General features: G+C 45.0%; 1 protein-coding gene across 1 annotated transcript in view; it reads left to right on the top strand.

Moving 5' to 3' along the window:
• NOTCH2 (notch receptor 2) overlaps nt 1-20,298 on the top strand; it is a 167,142-nt gene that overhangs the window by 141,266 nt on the left and 5,578 nt on the right. Inside the window, exons 21-33 of the mRNA XM_027599059.2 lie at nt 524-708; nt 2,257-2,389; nt 7,430-7,666; nt 10,036-10,148; nt 10,996-11,501; nt 12,849-13,196; nt 13,973-14,115; nt 14,315-14,525; nt 14,959-15,055; nt 16,452-16,620; nt 17,489-17,790; nt 18,543-18,690; nt 19,327-19,424. Of these exons, the coding sequence (XP_027454860.2) occupies nt 524-708; nt 2,257-2,389; nt 7,430-7,666; nt 10,036-10,148; nt 10,996-11,501; nt 12,849-13,196; nt 13,973-14,115; nt 14,315-14,525; nt 14,959-15,055; nt 16,452-16,620; nt 17,489-17,790; nt 18,543-18,690; nt 19,327-19,424 (2,690 nt within the window). The remainder of the gene's footprint in view (nt 1-523; nt 709-2,256; nt 2,390-7,429; nt 7,667-10,035; nt 10,149-10,995; nt 11,502-12,848; nt 13,197-13,972; nt 14,116-14,314; nt 14,526-14,958; nt 15,056-16,451; nt 16,621-17,488; nt 17,791-18,542; nt 18,691-19,326; nt 19,425-20,298) is intronic.

Raw genomic sequence — 20,298 nt, 5'->3', positions numbered from 1 at the left:
GTAGCGGCCAACTAGCAGCATTTTAGGACAGGTATTGTTACCTTGGGAAGAATGGACAGTGGTGGGTGGGCAAGACTCTACAAAAGGGTCTGAGATGGAAGGTGAAAGGCAGAGGCACATGCTTAGAGATTCCAAAAAGAAATGTATGTAAAATGAAATGAAGGCATATTCTACTTTTAGGACTTATTTCTTTTCTTTTCTTTCTATTTTTTTTTAAGATTTATTTATTTTAGAGAGAGAGGGAGCAGGGAGATGGGGAGGGGAGGGTGGAGAGGGAGAGAGAGAATCTCAAGCAGACTCCATGCTCAGCATGGGCTCCATCTCACAACCCTGAGATCACTACCCCTCCTGAAGTCAAGAGTTGGATGCTTAACGGAGCTACCCAGGCACCCCAGGGCTGGTTTATTTTCAATATAAATCTGGTGCTGAGCGCCATGAACTAGATAAGAATATAGTTAGTTGGTCTGAACCTGACAGGTTGTGTGCTCTCCTGTGATGTTTCTTCCTGTACTGGGTTTCCTAGGGGTGTCCACTGACCACCTGTGCCAGCACTCCGGCATCTGCATCAATGCTGGCAATTCGCATCACTGCCAGTGCCCCCTGGGCTACACCGGGAGCTACTGTGAGGAGCAGCTCGATGAGTGCTCATCCAACCCCTGCCAGCACGGAGCCACCTGCAGGGACTTCATCGGCGGGTACAGATGTGAGGTAAGATGAGCAGGCAGAGGTCAGGGGCCTCCCGAAGATGGCACAACTATTGTGAGCACTAGCATACTGAAGTTAGCGGCTTATGACTTATTTTTACAATTTATTTATTTTTTTTCACCAATCACCATTATATTGTCTACCAACCACCACTGGTTTCAGCCCCCTTTGTAATAAGTTCACATGGCTCCAGTAAGGTATTTTTATAGAGGTCGGGAAACATCTCAGTCGCATAGGGTTGCCTCCGGGTTCAGAGCCAACATTCACTGCCAGAGTGCATTTCACAGGCCAGCCACTCAGTGGCCCCTGGGACTTCCCTGAATAGCAGCTGAGATAGGAGAAGCCACTTTGAGGTGTGTCCTGAAGTTGCTTAGCCGGTTCTGTGTAGCATCACACTAAATATGACATGTATATATTTGAGGAAGTGTGTGTCTGTTAAGGAACATGTCACTGTCTTCCTGATGGCTGGGCTGATAATGGGTAGAGCAAGATGTTAACAAAACACCAGAGTCTTGAATTTGACACCAGTTCAGGCCACCCAGGAACACTGAGAAGAGCTTTACTTCTCATAAATGAGCTAAAGATGGCCTCTTTATATTGGCTCCATGGTTATTCCTTCACAGCAGGCTGGGACCTGTTAGTTCAAAAGCCACCAGTGCCAAACTCAAATTTTTACACAGCCAGTTTTTCTAAAAATAGCCCTAATAAAGTAGATTTTTAGCCATGTAGAGCCTTTCTGCTTTGTATATTCTGCAAAACAGCACCCAATATCTGCAAGCCATAGGTAAGCCCCAGGACATAAAGACCCCAAGCCAGTGCTGCCCTTCAGAGCTCTCTGACCCAGAGACGGTAGCCTGGCTGTACCAAACATGTAAGCCCCCTCTCTGTTACCCCTTTCCTTGGAATTCACTTGCCATCCTCTCTTACCTACCTCTCCACTCTGGACAGTCTCATGCTGTGAGGGATGCCCTTACATGCAAACCTGTCAAAGCATTGCCCAATAAAGCCACTTCATGGTCAGGGTCTTTTTCCTTGATCAGCCCTGAAATTCCTTACCCCCCGCATCTACGACGTTAGCTAACATGGCCCCTCTCCCATCTCAGCCAGTTTCTCATACACATGTGCGGTTTCCTGAATCTAGAGATCAATAAATGCAATATGTTTACTATTGTCCACACGTACCGTTGGACTGAGTCATAGGGTCCTCATCGCATACCAAGGAATGCATATTTTAAAGATGGGAATACCTGCATTGAGGAGCAATGAAAGTTTTGCACAGGTGTCAGTTCTGAAATATCCCTCAGAATGTTGAGTCCTTGCCTTTGTTATAAAGTGGCTTTTCAGCTGGAAGATGTAAATGTCGGTATGCTGCAAGTTGGCCCTGCACAGGATGATTGGTAGAGCATGTGATGGTGCTGGAGAATCATATAGGAGCTGGGTGGGGGCAGGGGGTGGGCAGAGGTATACACCGACCTTCCAGATCTCATTTGCTGTGGTGGTCTATTTCCAACAATGGTCCAATGTTTCTTCCCTTTTGCTTGTTCCTATCAGTGTGTCCCAGGATATCAGGGCGTCAATTGCGAGTATGAAGTAGATGAGTGCCAGAATCAGCCATGCCAGAACGGGGGCACCTGTGTCGACCTTGTGAACCACTTCAAGTGCTCCTGTCCACCAGGCACTCGAGGTATGAAGTCAGCCCTGCCTGTCTCCATCTAGGGCATTTTCTTAAGTTATAAATCCATTTTTAGTGCGGAGGAGTTTTTAAAAAATTAACCATTTAGTTCTGGATTCTGGTAACTTAGGCCATTTCATGTTCTCAGTTCTGTCTGGTTGTTGACATTTTTTTTTTATGAACATATAATGTATTATTTGTTTCAGAGGTACAGGTCTGTGATTCAACAGTCTTACACAATTCACAGCACTCACCATAGCACATACCCTCCCCAATGTCCATCACCCAGCCACCCCATTCACCCACCCTCCTCCATTCCAGCAACCCTCAGTTTGTTTCCTGAGATTAAGAGTCTCTTATGGTTTGTTTCTCCCTGGTTTCTTCTTGTTTTATTTTTCCCTCCCTTCCCTTCTGATCCTCTGCCTTGTTTCTCATCTTATGTTCCATGAAACACAGAATGTGGAAATGATGCTGTGTTGCAACAAAATTGGCCTGGTTAGCAAGATTTCTTGGTGCTTCAAGGGAAAATAACTAGTGGTCTCTTGAATAAATAATTCACATTTACTAGCTTGTGTATTTTTTTAAACTTGCCAAGTATTGCCTCCATAAGGTGGGGGAATGAATGAAATGAAAATATTTGCCTATTTTCATAAGCCCAGGGGAGGAAGCTGATGGCCTAAGGCTATAACTAAGAATTGCAGTAAAGCCTATGGAGTCCAACCCTAGACTGAATGATGGGGCATTAGTCTACTGTGGGCATTGCCCCTGCCTCCAAACAGTTTTCTGGAGAGAGCTTGGAGTATTGTTTGTTAGGAGAGATGTAGTTATAACCGTTCTGAGCAGCCTGTGAAAAGGAAAAAAGCTGAGTCCATCCACAATGGTGAGAAATTCATCTCAGTGTCAGAATGGAATGTCAGGGAAGTATTTACACTCTCTTAGACCTTTGTGCCAGTGAACTTTGATAATTTACCTTCCTTGAGTTTGGGGTTTGGCTAAACTAAAATAGGAGAGTACCCCACTAATAGGATAGTTATCAAGCAATGAGGTTAAAGAGGAAGAGAAAACTCAAGAGAAACAGCCTTTAAATATTTGAATAAATATTTGAATATATCCTGTGAAAAGGGGAGTTGTTCTCTGCTCTAGAAATCAATAGTTGGAAGAGAAGAAGTGATTTTGATTCATTATTAGTTTGCTCCTTTTAATAATTTTACTGTTTAGGACAAGCTCCAATTCTGGTGGTAGCAGATTAAACCTCAGATCTCAGTGGCTTAACACAACGATGGTATTTTTGTCACTCAAAGTCTGAGTGTCTCTCTCTGTATTTTAGATATGAAGTTGCAAGCACTTGGCCTCCAAGGCCTCCACAGCAGAGGAGGAGGGACAGACTTGTAGGGTCATGCAGACTTGTAGGGTCATGCAGACCTGTAGGGTCATGCAGGCTCTCCCTGCCTCAGTCTGGACATGACACCCATCATTATTGCTCATAGTACATTGGCCAGAATTAGTAAAATGGTCTCACTCTGACTCCAGGGGAGACTGGGAATATGGAAGAGCCCATGGATATTCATTGTATGCTAAGATTTCTGCTGTACCCTAAATGTTTTATGAATTACAGTTGTCAGTCCTAGAATGGACCATTTCATAAGGCAACAAAAGTTCTCTCTTCTGTTGGTTAAGGATGGCTTAAACAATAGTTTTGCTATTAGTATTGACAGTCTTTTTCAATACTTTGAATATATCATCCTACTGCTTTTTGACCTCCAGGTTTTTGTTTTTGTCTTTTAATGAGAAATCAGCTGTTAATTCTTATTGAGGATCCCTTGTATGTGATAAGTTGCTTCTTCCTTGGTGCTTTCAAAATGCTCTCTTTGTCTTTGTCTTAGGACCTTATGGTTATGATATGTGTAGGTATGGAGCTCTTTGAGTTTATCATGCTTAGAATTCATTGAGTTATCATACTATGTGTGCTTGATTAGGTATGTAAAGTGGTATTTATTTCTCCTGGCTTGACTTCTCTGGCCATTGGTGAACCTTCAGGAGACTGTCAAATCCCATAGATTCATTGTGAGAGTTATCACAATGATTGTTTTTATTTCAGTACTCCTGAGCTTTGGATCTTGGCCTGGGGGCACCTCCAATTCCAGGTCATGAGCTAACTGTTCTGCATATCCTTACTACTATGCTTCAGGCTGAGGTTGAGCTCATTCTCACTCAATAGGTCTGTCTATTACTGCTGGTTCCATTCTGATGGGATGCATCTGTATTCATTTTACTAGCAGCCCCTAATCACCAAATAGTCTGTGTAAGTGGGATCACAAACTGGGTTTTTTTTTTACTGTCTTGTTTTTTATTTAGTTTGTAAAAAGGTAATATATGCACATGTCCCAAATTTTATACATAGACACACACACACTTAAATACATACACATGTAGCAAAAGCATCAAGTGAAAATTCTCTTTCCATTCCCCTGCCCTATACCTAGTTCTCCCTCTCCCACAAACAAGTAACCTTTACTTCATTTTACTTTCTTGTGTATCTTCTAGTTTTTTTTTAATGTGTCCTTCAGAATTTCTTTTTTATTTACCCCACTTCTTACTCTGAAGATAGGGTATTAGATAAACTCTTGCACTTGATTTTTTTTTTTGTTTTTGCTTAATTGGAGATGTTTCCATATCAGTTTATAGAACCTCCTTAATCTTTTTCACCCTGTAGAATTTTGAGCATAGCCTATTGAACCAGTGTCCTAATGATAGAACTTTGGGTTTCTTGCATGTGTATATTTGTAGATAAATTTTCAGAAATGGAATTGCTGGATTAGAGAATTATGTGCATTTGTAATTTTGATTGATATTGCTGATTCATAGCGTATGTGTATACTGGTTTCTTCTCAGTGAGGATGAATGTAGTCTCATCTATGAGTCATTTGGTTTCCTCTTTCAGTGGTTTCTCTGTATCTCTATCCTTTTTTCCCTATTACATGGTTTATCTTAATATTTTACAGAGATTAATTATGATACAAAATATTCTCAAATATTTTTTGTCTTTGATTTTCTTTGATTTTTTTCATGCAGAGCTTTTTATTTTTATTCTTTTTTAAGATTTATTTATTTATTTTAGAAAGAGAGAGCAGGGAGAGGGGTGGAGGGAGAGGGAGAGAGTGAATCTCAAGCAGACTCCACGCTGAACATAGAACCCAAGTGGGGCTCGATCTTAGGGCCCCAAGATCATGACTTGACCAGGAGTCAGATGCTCAACTGACTGAGGGATCCAGGCACCCCTGGAGCTTTTTCTTTTCTTTTTTTTTTTTTTAAGATTTTATTTATTTATTTGACAGAGAGACAGCAAGAGAGGGAACACAAGCAGGGGGAGTGGGAGAGGGAGAAGCAGGCTTCCCGCCGATGTGGGGCTTGATCCCAGGACCCCGGGATCATGACCTGAGCTGAAGGCAGACGCCTAACGACTGAGCCACCCAGGTGCCCCTGGAACTTTTTCTTTTTAATCAGTTTGGATTTATCAGCCTTTTTTAAATGGCTTCTGGATTTTGAATCCTAGTCAGCAACACCTTCTACACTCTAAGATTATAAAGGAATTCTCCCATATTTTCTTCAAGTACTAGAAAACTGAAGCACTTTTTCCATATGGCTACTAATTTGCCCCAACACAATTTACTGAATATTTGATCTGTACAATAATTTGAGATGGCAGCTTCATCAAATTCTAAATTCCCTTGTGTATTTGGGTGTTATTCTGAACATTTTTTTTCTTTATTGTTCTGTTAATTTATCAATACCACTCTGTTTTAATTAATTAATTAAATTTTCCAGACTGTGGTTATGGTTTATTTTTTCATATAACTTTAGAATCAGGTTGTCTATTAAAAAATCCTGGTGGCATTTTTTATGGGGGTCACATTAAATTTATGAATCTGTGTAAGGAAAACTGACATCTTTACAGTGAGGAGTCTTCCTAACCAAATCGTAACATCTTTTCATTTATTCATATCTCCTTTGTGCCTTTCAGGGCTATTTTAAAGTTTTCATATAGGTATAGTGCATTTCTTTTTAAGATTTATTCCTATATTTGTCTCTTGAAAATGAGGTCTTTTCTTCCTTTTTTTTTAAGATTTTATTTATTTATTTGAGAGAGAGCATGAGCATGGGTAAGGGGAAGAGAGAGAGAGAGAGAGAGGGACAAGTAGACTCCCTGCTGAGCACAGAGCCTGATAGAGGGCTCTGTCCCAGGACCCTGGATCATTACCTGAGCCAAAGTCAGATACTCAACCGACAGAGCCACCCAGGAGCCCTCTTTTTCCTTTTTAATAGTCTTGCTTATATTAGTGTGTGCTACAAATATAAGTGGCAAGAATACAGAACTGTTTTCCTTTCTTTTGTAATTTTTTGAATCATTCATAGAATCATCTCTAGAATTGTCATTGATTTCTTTTGTACTCTAAAAAATATTTACAGATGTTCATACTAGATGGCTCATTTACATCTATAGTACATTAAATGAGTTCTGTTTTAAATGGAATAACCTTTGAGCTCTCAACAGGATATTTTCCCTACAATTTTTAAAAATAAGAGACTAGTACACATTATTTTATAGGAAAAAAAGTCAATGGTCTAAAACTTAAATATATCACTCAAAATTTAGTTCCAGTTCTTACCAATATTTTTACATACTTATAATCTACATGTTGATTGTGATAGTCTCTTTTGAACTGTTTCTATAGTTTGAGTAAAAGGAATAAATTAATGAAAAGTTGCTGGGTCTCCCAGATGGGGCAGATAATGCTGGCTCCTGCCCAGGGGACTGCTTCAGTGGGTTGTGTGGGAGGGTACCTGTGAGGCCCTGAGAATATTCTTTCCTTGGCTCTTACTGGTCACCAGGAGGGTGGCAGCTTCGCCCTGCCTGACCTAAAAGGTCCCGTCGCAGATTGAGACATGTAACCTGAGTAACTGCAAAGTGCTGACAAGGGTGTCTCTCTTTGGCTGGAAAGCAGCGTTCCAAAGAATGTCATCCATTCTCTGTCTCTTCTCTCTTTTCTCCAGGCCTGCTTTGTGAAGAGAACATTGATGACTGTGTCGGGGGTCCCCACTGCCTTAATGGTGGTCAGTGTGTGGACAGGATCGGGGGCTACAGTTGTCGCTGCTTGCCTGGCTTTGCTGGAGAGCGGTGTGAGGGGGACATCAATGAGTGCCTCTCGAGCCCCTGTAGCTCTGAGGGCAGCCTGGACTGCATCCAGCTGACCAACGACTACCTGTGTGTCTGCCGCAGCGCCTTCACTGGTGAGAGCCTCGCCAGCAGCCCCAGCACTCTGCCTCGGAGGGGCCTTGAGAGAGGAAATTGGGCCCCGTATGTCACGTCGCCGACCCAAGTGAAGCTTTTTTCTTATGTAGGAAAAACTAGACCATCTTAATTCAGAGCCCAGTTTTTCCTTAGGTCTGTGCTTCATGGATGTTATAGTCCATCTCTGTCTTTTTTGTTTTTCCTGGGATACTTTCTCTTCTGTTATACACTGATGATATCATACTGTAGCAGAAATACGAAAAAAGACATAGAATGTTGGGAGTGGTTGAGCAAAATAACACTTTTTAATTGGGGCAAAATACATCTAACATAAAGTGTACCATCTTAACCACTTTAAGTGTACAGTTCAGTGGTATTAAGTACACTCACATTGCTGTGCTGTCAACACCAAACCACCCAAAGAACTCTTTCATCTGAGGAAAATAATGTCTTGTGTTCAGAAGCCGTGCATCTGTTCTGGTTTCACCACCTATCTCCTTTGGCACGTAGAGACCTGAGTTACTGGGTAGTCACTGCCACGGTGACCTTTCCACCTCTGGGACCCAGACAGGATTAGGATCTGCTAGGTCACCTAAGGGGAGGAGGTCCGACTTGGGGTGTGTTTAAGAAAACCAGTTCATGAGAGTATGTACTAGAAAGCTTCAGAGGTGTGACCTGCACAGCTAAGAGTTGGCCATGCTCCCAGTCTCTTCTCAAGCTGCTGCTTTTTCATCACGGATCATAAAGATGACCAAGTCCTGCCTCGGAATAGGGGCTTGTCATAGGCACTTATTATTTCTGAAGATGGGCAGCTTGGTGACTTTGGGGGACTACAGTAGTATCTAACAGTGGCGGTGTCATCAGATACTCAGACATCTGCCTGGCATTTCTGGAGTCATTCCAGACTATGCTGTAGTAGTATTCCTTGGGAGTCAGATAATAGGCTACAGTGGTCTCCTTAGTAATAATTTGGCAAGTTGGACTCTGCTATATTGTGAGCCCATCTCTAGACTTCCTTCCTTCCAATTTTAAAGATATGTTAGTTTTAAGAACTTTGGTAATTTATGAAGAGTGGGAGGGAGTTTGCACTATGGAAGGTACCTGGATGTGATAGCAAAAGAGGAACAGTGCGTTATGAACGTCATACCTACTGAGGCAATGCTGGACACAAAGAGTATGAACAGTCTGTCCTGCAGCCTTATATTAGCCATGAGGTGCTTGGGAAGCCAGAGAAGCAAAACTGACTGCTATTTCTCTCATTGCCTTGGAGGCTTCCTTTATGGGGAAACCCTGACAAGCACTTAAAAAGAAAGGGGGAAACAGGAAGGAAGGACTGAAGATTGCCTTGAATTAGGGTCCCACCATCGGGAAGTAGTGGTGATGTGTTGTCCGCACTTGTGATGGAAAGGAATGCCTTGAGCTCCTTGGTTGTAATTATTGCGAGCTGTGGTTGCTGAGATGAGTCTGTCCCCGAGGCCCATGCCCATGTGATGGCGGCTCTTGGGCCATGGCTGCCGCTGTGATTTGAAGAGTCAGGCAACAGTAACCCTTGCCTCTTAACTCTGGTCAAAACTATGCCTGTTTTAATTTCCTTTTGAAAGCCCCTCTTCCCTTGGGCAGCGGCTGCACTCCGGGTGGGCCCATCTCCTGCTGTTTGCCGGGGGGCGCCCAGCTGTGTCTCCGGGTCTCCCCCTCGGCCCCAGTTGCTTACTTCACTTTATCCTGCAGCGGTGGCCTCGGGATGCCCTCTGTTTTAGAACTGTCTCTAGAGGAAATTAACTCTGGAAAAATTAAGCTGTATTTTAAAGCAGTGCTGATCAGATTACAGAATGGCTAGAAAATGACTGAAAAGAGAGTTTATGGATGAAAAATCTCTGTAAGCTACCAGTCACCACTTGGATGTGTTGGCCCGGTGTAGCCTCTCCTGTGAAGTTGACAGCTTTAACAAAATGCACCGAACAGTTTTGGTAAATGTTTCTTTTGGCTTATGAAAGCTAAAAGTATCTTCAAAAAAAATGAAAAAGCTGAGGTGTCCTTTTCTTTTCCTTCTCTTCTCTTTTTTCTTTCTTTTGGTCGGATTAGAATGATTTTTCATGTCCCTCTCCATCCTGTTGTGTGAGTCTGTTGGGGATGTGTGCCCCGTGTACTTACTGTGTGGGCGGGGCAGATGGGGGCATTGGCCTGAGCCAGGGGCGGTCCAGTGAGTGTTTTTCTCATCTTCTCATGTTCCCTTGGGCTTAGGACCCAGCTCGCACCTCTTGCCCCATCCCTCACCGCCTGGCCAGCTCCTGTCCCAGCAGCACTCTGTTCAGTAATGTGCAGTCAGTACTTCTGCCTTTTAAAACTCCTTTCCATTTTCTGTTTTGAGGTCGTCACTGTGAAACTTTCGTCGATGTGTGTCCCCAGATGCCTTGCCTGAATGGGGGGACTTGTGCTGTGGCCAGCAACATGCCTGATGGTTTCATTTGTCGTTGTCCCCCGGTAAGTGCCATGTTGTCTATTTAAGGGGCATGCTCTTTTTCATACAGTCTGGATAAAGCTGTTAAGATACGCCCAGAAACAGTGAGCTCCCTAAATCTGTGACTCTCAGTCTTCAGAAGCACTAAGAGAAATCCACGGGAATTGGTGGAATGTTCCCTTGAAAACAAGACTAGGGTCTCTGGCTTCTGGGTGTGCCGGAGGGTAGTCTTGCCTCCCCGATTGGGGCAGTGTTGGTTGGAAGTGCTACTCTGCTTACATTCCTTAGCAGGGATTATTTGGGAGCAAGCTGCTTGTTACACTAGAAGGAAGCCTATTTTTAGCCATTTGCTGTGCAAACTCTTTGGCCTCTGCCAGAGGCTAAAACCTCCCTAAAACAGAGATCCCTATGTGTGAGGATATACCAAAAGGAAACCTGGGCAGTCACCTTGGTCTGGCTGAGCAGGAAGCAGAAGGATAAAATGACATGGAAAGCTTTTTAGATGCCCCAGACTCCTGAAATAACGTCCCCCTCCCCTGCCCCAAAGCCATTATATGAGTGGTCTAAGGACAGCTAGGGAAGGTGCTTCTAGATAACGGTGTCATCTGAGTCTTATCCCACCTCTGACGTCTGGATTTAATTTCTGAAAGTGAGCTCTTAACCTGAGAGAATTCTACATTCATCCCATGGAACCTTCATCCCTGACCTTAGGTTGACTTGAAGAGGCTTCTTCCTAGAACGTGGTGCAGGAGGCCACATGGAAGGATTTTAGCCATGTGTCTAATCTTTATCTTTCTGGAGGTGTGGCAGAGAAGGGATTGGGAGGAAAAACGAGGCCCACTGTCCTCATTCTTTCACTGATTTCCACAGGGATTCTCCGGGGCAAGATGCCAGAGCAGCTGTGGACAAGTGAAGTGCAGGAGAGGGGAGCAGTGTGTGCACACGGCCTCAGGACCCCGCTGCTTCTGCCCCAACCCCCAGGACTGCGAATCAGCCTGTGCCAGTAGCCCCTGCCAGCATGGGGGTAGCTGCTATCCTCAGCGCCAGCCTCCTTACTACTCTTGCCAGTGTGCTCCACCATTCTGGGGCAGCCACTGTGAACTTTACACGGCCCCCACCAGCACCCCTCCTGCCACCTGCCTGAGCCAGTACTGTGCCGACAAAGCTCGGGACGGCATCTGCGATGAGGCCTGCAACAGCCATGCCTGCCAGTGGGATGGGGGCGACTGTTCCCTGACCATGGAGAACCCCTGGGCCAACTGCTCTTCCCCACTTCCCTGCTGGGATTACATCAACAACCAGTGCGATGAGCTGTGCAACACAGCCGAGTGCCTTTTTGACAATTTTGAATGCCAGGGGAACAGCAAGACATGCAAGTAAGAGTCCAGGGTCCCCAGAAGCTGAGGGAGACTATCACTAACACACCTCAGTTCCTCGTTCTTGCTCCTAACCACTCCGGGGCTTCAGCCCAAGCTGCCTCTGCTTTTCAGACTGGTGCCCTGAGGCCCTCTTCCTGGTGCCGGCCTTGCCCCGCCGCACGCTGCCCTGTGCTCCCCCTTGCTGACAGAGGCCCAGGAATGCTCGTGCACAGCCACCCTCTGTCTGCCTCTCTCTGCATTCTTACCTGCCGCTCTCACGACCTCCTAGGGGAAATAACTTTTGGAAGTGGTGTTACCCATTCCCAGGCAGCCTCTCACACCTGCCTGCAGGATGAATGGAAAGGTCTGTACCTCTCTCTGTTCACCCCATTCCTTTCTTTTAGACAGGGTTTCCCCATCTAGATTTATCAGGAAGCAGAAGCCAGATCAGGCCGCTTAACCCTCCTGGTTGTTACTGTGGCGGTTACAAGGTGCTTTATGGTTAAAGAGCAACTTTCCTTTTAGCTGTCCCATTTAATTTAATCTCAGTGAGCTCTCAACAACCTTATGAGGCATAGGTACCATTAATGGTCTTTCCCAGGTGAGGGAACTGAGACCTGGGAGGTGAGAGAACTTGCCAGAGCACATACAGCTATTGCTGATTCCCAGGCTCTTCACTGAGCCAGCGTGGCAAGTTGTACCAGTGGCATAACTATCGAGCGGTGGGAGTGGGGAGGAGAGTGGGGATGAAATGGTTTGTGCATCGTTTAGGTTTGGGGACTCAATTTCCTTTTCCCAGTATTTGAAAGAGGCTGTATGTGCTCTGGTACAAATTTAAATCTGGTCTCCCGTATGGGACACACCTCTCCCAATCTTCCGGAGCTAAGATTCAGTCTCGTTTGGGAAGGAAATGGGCCATATTGACATGGTCCTCTGCAGAGCCCTGGTGGTTCAGTTCCTGGAGGCAACTTTTACTTCTAAAAGCTCATTGTTAACTCACTAGGGATACTGGATAAAAAAGGAGAGGAAACGTGTACCTGGTTGATTTTTGTTTCAGGTATGCAGCTTTGCTTACAAATCTGACTTAACAAGATTACCAGCTGCCTGGGGGGCTGTAAGCCCATGCAAGCATAGGGAGCACAGTGTTGTTTCTCCTTTGAGGAGCACTCACTGATATTGAGTGGTGTAGATGATATGCACTCTATGCTGTCGGGCATAGGAGATTTGACAAAGGGACCTGATTTGGGCCACAGGAGATAGGTGGGAAAAGCTCCAGTAGTTCCAAGTAGAAAAAAAACAAATAGCGCCGCAGTCTATTCTGAACTGTCTCCTTGTTCTCTCCCTCTTCTGATTCCCCCCGCCTAGGTATGACAAATACTGTGCAGACCACTTCAAAGACAACCATTGTGACCAGGGATGCAACAGTGAGGAGTGCGGCTGGGATGGGCTGGACTGTGCTGCCGACCGGCCAGAGAACCTGGCAGAGGGGACCCTGGTTATAGTGGTGCTCATGCCCCCGGAGCAGCTGCTCCAGGACGCCCGCAGCTTCTTGCGGGCGCTGGGCACCCTGCTCCATACCAACCTGCACATTAAACGGGACTCGCAAGGGGCACTCATGGTCTACCCCTATTATGGTGAGAAGTCAGCTGCCATGAAGAAGCAGAGGATGACTCGCAGGTCCCTTCCTGGTGATCAAGAAAAGGAGGTGGCTGGGTAGGTTTTTGGTTTCTAGACCTCTTGAAGCTTAATTCTTAACTTCTTAAAGCTTGTAAAGCTAAGTACGTTGATACACAGAAGTCGTAACTGAACCTATAAAAATGTAGAGCTCAGACAAGTAGAACGGCCCACCAAGTACAACAAACCCATTTGCCAGTACGTGTGTTTAAGGGTAAGGGTTTACCTTGCTCTTGGTATCCTGAGAGGTGCATCGGAGCAAGCAGAAGGCAGGATGTCAGGGAGGTCTCAGATGCCGGAATCCATAACCCTTTGCCACGGTTGCCTCAGATCCCTTTAGAACTGACTCTTCTTTTATAGTCATCATTGCCTTCTGTTCGAGGCCCTGCATTTGTCATAGAAGTCTCTGTAATAATCTTGACTCGTTCCATCATTGTGCCCCACTACTGTTGGTGTATCCCACAACTTTCGACTCTATAGCTAGCTAGGATCCAGATGCAGAGACAAAGGAGACTAAGGACCAGCTTTACCCTCTTTCCTCACTTCGTCTTGTGCTGCCTCAGTCAGAAGGTGCAGACTCAGCCAGGCCAAGGAAGGGGAGACCTAGTCCAAGTGGGAATTAGTGGCTAGGATCTAGGGACAGGACCTTAATTCCGGAGATCTTTCGGAGGCACCCTCACAGAGCTGGAGAGCCCGGTGCTGAAGGTGAGGAGGGAAGGCTCAGGTAATCGTTTTTAGCTTCACTTGCTTAACTGACCCCCTTCTGTTTTACTCACCATGTCCCTTTTCTCCTCTTTTCCCTTGGCATCCCACAGCTCTAAGGTGTTTCTGGAAATTGACAACCGCCAGTGTGTTCAAGATTCAGACCAGTGTTTTAAGAACACAGATGCAGCAGCAGCTCTTCTGGCTTCTCATGCCATCCAGGGAACCCTGTCCTACCCTCTGGTGTCTGTCGTCAGTGAGTAGCACTGGTGTTAAGGGGACAGTTTGGGGCAGGGGAGGCGTTACCTGGGGACAGTGAGAAAAGGGCACACTTTTCAGCGTGCAGCTCTGTTTTTCAGGGCTGGTGAGGTCAATCAGTCCATGTCTTCTAAGTGAATTTGGTGCTAATGCTGCGAGATTTATTCAGCACTTTCCCTGTCCCTCTGCACTTCCAGGTGAATCTCTAACTCCAAAACGCACTCAGCTTCTCTATCTGCTTGCTGTGGCTGTCGTCATTATCCTGTTTATTATCCTGCTGGGAGTTATCATGGCGAAACGAAAGCGTAAGCATGGCTCCCTCTGGCTGCCTGAAGGTTTCACCCTTCGCCGGGACTCCAGCAATCACAAGCGTCGTGAGCCGGTGGGACAGGATGCCGTGGGGCTGAAGTAAGATGGTTTGCCAACAAACTGCTAGTCACAGTGGTAATAAGCAGGGATAAATCAGAAAGGAGATCTTGTTGAATTATGATTTTAAATTTCAAGCTCTGGCCACACCACATCACCACACTTGACCATGATTCTGAATTCCTGCTGAGTGACTATGAAATAATAGGAGTCTGGATGCTTCTGTTGGGTACATATTCAAGCGGTGGTGCTCAGCTTCTTTGTTGAGGCGCACTTTTGTTGTAATCTCTTGATCCATGGGAAAGGAAAGGATGTTTACTGAGGCGGTGGGACATAAAATACTGCCCATCCTTTCTGGGCCAGGGCCCCTGAGAGTCTTTGAGGATGGCCATGGAAGAAGTATTAAAAACCACTATATTAGTTTATGATATAACCTCTGCTGTTGTTTTTCCCCTTCTTAATCTTGTCCTATCAGAAATCTCTCAGTGCAAGTCTCAGAGGCTAACCTAATTGGTTCTGGAACAAGTGAACATTGGGTTGATGATGAAGGGCCCCAACCGAAGAAAGCCAAGGTAAGCTGGCCATGGTAGAACCACCATTGTCAGTCACGATCTGGTCACATTTCAGATTTCTGTCCTTTGGTATCCAGAGTGAATGGGAGAAAAGGGTGGTAATCTTTATATGCTGCCCAGGCAATGGCTACCCCTGGCTGTCTTGAAAGGCAGAAATTGTTAGGTCCTCAATGGCCTTAGGTTTCCTCCATATGTGTTTCAATAAGAACTCTTTAAAAATAATAAAACAAACATGCTTCCTTCCTTAAGAATCATGCTGATGATAGCCAGATAAGAACTGATGTTATGTATAAAAAGTGATTTCCTTTATGGCTAGATCTCTCCCTTATCCTCTTTGGATACTCCTTCTGGAAAGGAAGGTACAATTACACAGTGGAAGAAAGGCAGTGACCATTGAGTTTGGAGGTTCTGCATCTTGAGCCCAGGAAATTAAAACCATACAGACATAAGAGGTAGATCAGGCTGAAGCTGATGTGGAAAAGGAGACGATCCATCGATAGCTATACATGCCTGGGATATGCATATATCCATGGTATTCTAAAGCAGCTTGAAGGTATGCATGCTTGAGGAGTACAGGGATGCAATACCAGATGATGGTTAAGTACATTGCTTTAGTTACAATCAGAACTGAATTCAGATCCAAAAATCTACTACTTCATAGCTAGAAAATTACTTAACCTCTTTGTACCTAATTGTCATTGTCTGTAAAATAGGGAGTTGTTGTGAAGATGAAATATGGCAATATGTGTGAAGCATCCTATCCATTTTCTATCACAGTAAATATTCAATAAAAGGTAGCTGCTTTTTAAGTTATGTTAGTAATTATTGCCCAACAAATATTTCCCTGGGTGCTTGCTATGCTCTGGGCCCTGTGTTAAGTTCAGGGAAGTGGTATTGAATAAGGCATGTTTCCTATTCTCACGGACCGTACTGTCTAGTGGTAGAGACTGCCATGTAGTGCCTTGTAAGCACTTAACACATAGTTAGTTTAAGCAGAGGGTGCTTTTTGGGACCCACCAGAGGAATTAAAGTCCAATTCTATTTGAAGGGTAGGTAGGAGTTAGACAAAGACTTGGGAGTGGATATGGCAGACAGAGGGGGCAACCCAGGCAAAAGTCCAGAAGCAAGGAAATGGTGCTTTGTGGATCTGTAGATAGCATATTTGGTAGGCAAAATAGATGGCATGTTAAGGCTGAAGCCTGGAGTTTGGGATGGGGAGGTTGGGAGAGTTGTACAGGAGAGGGTGACAGGAACCACTTACAGCTGGTGTGGATGATGCCCTGGAGGGTGGAGTAGAAGGAGAGAGAAGTGGGTAGAAGACTCTGGACTAGCTCCTCGTCCTCTGTTCCTAATAGTGGGGGCCAGGTCAACAGGGAGCATTGTTTTCCCCTGTCAGGCTGAAGATGAGGCTTTGCTCTCAGAGGAAGATGATGCCATCGATCGACGTCCATGGACACAGCAGCACCTTGAGGCTGCAGATATCCGCAGGACACCATCACTGGCGCTCACTCCTCCACAGGCGGAGCAGGAGGTGGATGTGCTGGACGTGAATGTCCGTGGCCCAGGTCAGCACCCACAAGCCTCCCCCTTTCCACCTACCATGCCTGCCCTTGGTTCTGGGTTGTGCCTGTGTTGGCCCCACTTGGTGATATGCCCCCTGCCAATTGCACAGACTAAATCAGCCTGAGGAAATGAATGCTTAGGGAATACAGGCATGCAGAAATTAGAAACCTATGTGAGAAGAAGGGAAGGATTTCACATTGCCTCACGTACAGCATGCTTGGGAATAGATAGGCTCATTATATGGGAAAGATTTTACTAGGATAGAAAAATAATATCCCAGGGGCACCTGGGTGGCTCAGTCATTAAGCGTCTGCCTTCGGCTCGGGTCATGGTCCCAGGGTCCTGGGATCAAGCCCCACATGGGGCTCCCTGCTCTGCGGGAAGCCTGCTTCTCCCTCTCCCACTCCCCCTGCTTGTGTTCCCTCTCTCACTGTGTCTCTCTCGCTGTCAAATAAATAAATAAAATCTTTAAAAAAAAAATAATATCCCAAAGCAGAGGGATAGAAAATTAGTTTAGTTGATACCTTAGTGCATATCATTCTATTAATACTGGACATTTTAAAATGTGGCCCAATTTAAAATAACATTTCACTTAGGAACTTAAACAGAAAGCCTTGTTTAACTTAGAGGAGAGCTCCAGCTTAAAAAGATTCTTACTTTCCCACTACTCTTCACAGAAAGGACATTATCAGAGGAAAAATAGGTGGCAGATGTAAAACTAATTGCCAATTACCACAAGAAGCCCAGGGATTTTTATTTTCCCCCATAAGAATAACTTTATTCAAACGGAACTATTCCAACAGTTGGGCTAATGGAACATTAATGTCCTTCTCCTCCTTGAATACTTTTTGGAAAATTCTTTTCTTATAGATGGGTGCACCCCATTGATGCTGGCTTCTCTCCGAGGAGGCAGCTCAGATATGAGCGATGAAGATGAAGATGGAGAGGACTCTTCTGCCAACATCATCACAGACTTGGTCTACCAGGGTGCCAGCCTGCAGGCCCAGACAGACCGGACCGGTGAGATGGCGCTGCACCTTGCAGCCCGCTACTCAAGGGCTGATGCTGCCAAGCGTCTCCTGGATGCAGGTGCGGATGCCAACGCGCAGGACAACATGGGCCGCTGCCCTCTCCATGCTGCAGTGGCAGCGGACGCCCAGGGGGTCTTCCAGGTAAAGAACAGGAGTAGGGCTGATTCCCCGTGGATCTATCATGTTTCCTCTTTGCTAAGGCACTTAATATCCAATTACATTCATTCAAAAATTCTTTGAGAGAATAGGGTGGGTGGTGGAGTCATGCTTGCTGGATGGGAGAGCAGGAGAAGAATGGCAGCAAACTGACCTAACTCTTAACAGCCAGATAGCGATAGACGCAGATCACACCGGGGTTTCTGATTCTTAATCACCACCCTTTTTGATGTGCCAAAACGCCTCCTAAGTGAATAGGTCAGAGGGGAGTGGTCCCTGTTACCAAGCTTCCGACTAGTGTCAGCTTCTTCCTGTAGATGTATCTGACTATATGGACTTCTAGCTGCTCCTTGGTGGTTTTCTTGACATGAATTCACAGTGTATTCCTTGTTGCCCTTTTATTTTAGCCTGGCGAGGAAACTGGAAGCATTCTGATTCATCTTAAACTATATACCATAATTGAGGTTGTGGTATTTTCCCACATCCTTCCTTTCTTTAGAAAGTAGAAGACATCACTTTCCATGAGCCATCGTCTCTTGAGCACCCATATGTTCATTCATTCATTCAATATTTATTGATTGAGGATGATAGAATCTTGGACACAAAGATAACAAAAGCATTCCCTGCCTTCCAGAAATTTAGCGTAGCATCAGCTCTGTTGCTTTTGTTTCTTCTCTTAGTTTCATTATCTTCTTTTATCCAGGTGACTCTCTTTTCTGTACTTTCTCATCTTCTAGATTTTGATCCGCAACCGAGTGACTGATCTGGATGCCAGGATGAATGATGGCACTACACCGCTGATCCTGGCTGCCCGCCTAGCTGTGGAGGGAATGGTGGCAGAACTGATCAACTGCCAAGCAGATGTGAACGCGGTGGATGACCATGGTAGGGCCCGAGAGGCAGGGAGTTGGATTCTTGCCTGCAAAGCACGCCGTTGAGGGGAAAATCATTACACAATCCTTGAAGAACTGTCCCAGATTTGAATCCACTGTATATTCTTTCATTCATTTGTTCTTCCTTTCAACATTTTGAGTTCAGAGAACTAAGCCAGTGGGTAGTCCACAGACAAAGATGGGAAGGGATTTTTAGTGAGGGTTCTTGGATCTCAAATCCAGTCTGTGAAAGTCTTGCCTCTGTAGGTTCCCAGGCATACCACGCTCGATATGAGGACTTGTGAACTGACTTCACTAGAGGGCTGTGGGCAATACCTTAAATGACATTCTGGTGTGTGATAGATAGATTCTTGTCCTCAGTGTGGGATTCTATCATGTGGAGGACGTGGGTACCATAGACAAATGATCCTACATGTCTTCTGAAGGCTAGGCTACCTGTATTAAAGTATTTCTAGAACAGAAGAAAAGTAAGGTAATACTTTGTTTTTTTCCCATGGGCACCCACAAACAACTGGCTTGCTGTTCTCTGGGAAGTTCGAAGTTTCCTTGTATAAGTCATGATGTTTCTTTATACTGTAGGTACATGTCCCTCTACTCTGTCTGCTTATAAAAATGTTTTTCCCTACAGGGAAATCCGCTCTTCACTGGGCAGCTGCTGTCAATAACGTGGAGGCAACCCTTTTGCTGTTGAAAAATGGGGCCAACCGAGACATGCAAGACAACAAGGTACAGTCTGGGCTCTGAGCTGGAGGGCAGACTTAGCAGTGCCTTCCCTTTTCTCCTATAGTTCCTCTTGTGATGAGTTTAGACAAAGAGGGACGCAGGTTGGACAGGAACTGGCTCCGAAGAACTTGAGGGGAGGGTATTGGGCTTACCCAGGGAAGTGTCAGGAGTGAACCCTCTGCCTCCGCAGTACTCAGTCTAAAGCAGGCTGTCCTATAAATAATGTCAGTGTAGCCTTCTCTGCCTTTCTCTTCATTGACATTGCTCCTTTTTTTAAATTTTTTTTTATTATGTTATATTAATCACCATACATTACATCATTAGTTTTGATGTAGTGTTCCATGATTCATTGTTTGCATATAACACCCAGTGCTCCATGCAGAACGTGCCCTCTTTAATACCCATCAAGCAGGCTAACCCATCCCCCAACCGCCCTCCCCTCTAAAACCCTCAGTTTGTTTCCCGGAGTCCACAGTCTCTCGTGGTTCGTCTTCTCCTCTGATTTCCCCCTCTTCATTTTTCCCTTCCTACTCCCTTTGTCCTCTGTGCTATTCCTTATGTTCACAAATAAGTGAAACCATATGATAATTGACTTTCTCTGCTTGACTTATTTCACTTAGCATAATCTCCTCCAGTTCGATCCATGTTGATGCAAACATTGGGTATTCATCCTTTCTGATGGCTGAGTAATATTCCATTGTATATATGGACCTATCCAACAAGAAGATCTAACAATTGTAAATATCTATGCCCCCAACATGGGAGCAGCCAACTACGTAAATCCACTGTTAAACAAAAAAAGAGTCATATTGATAATAATACATTAATTGTAGGAGACCTCAACACTCCACTCTCAGCAATAGACAGATCATCTAAG

This window comes from Zalophus californianus, chromosome 4, assembly GCF_009762305.2.
Source record: "Zalophus californianus isolate mZalCal1 chromosome 4, mZalCal1.pri.v2, whole genome shotgun sequence".
NCBI lineage: Eukaryota > Metazoa > Chordata > Mammalia > Carnivora > Otariidae > Zalophus > Zalophus californianus.
Note: the sequence above shows the minus strand (reverse complement) of the source record. Positions and strands in the feature narration are given on the sequence as shown.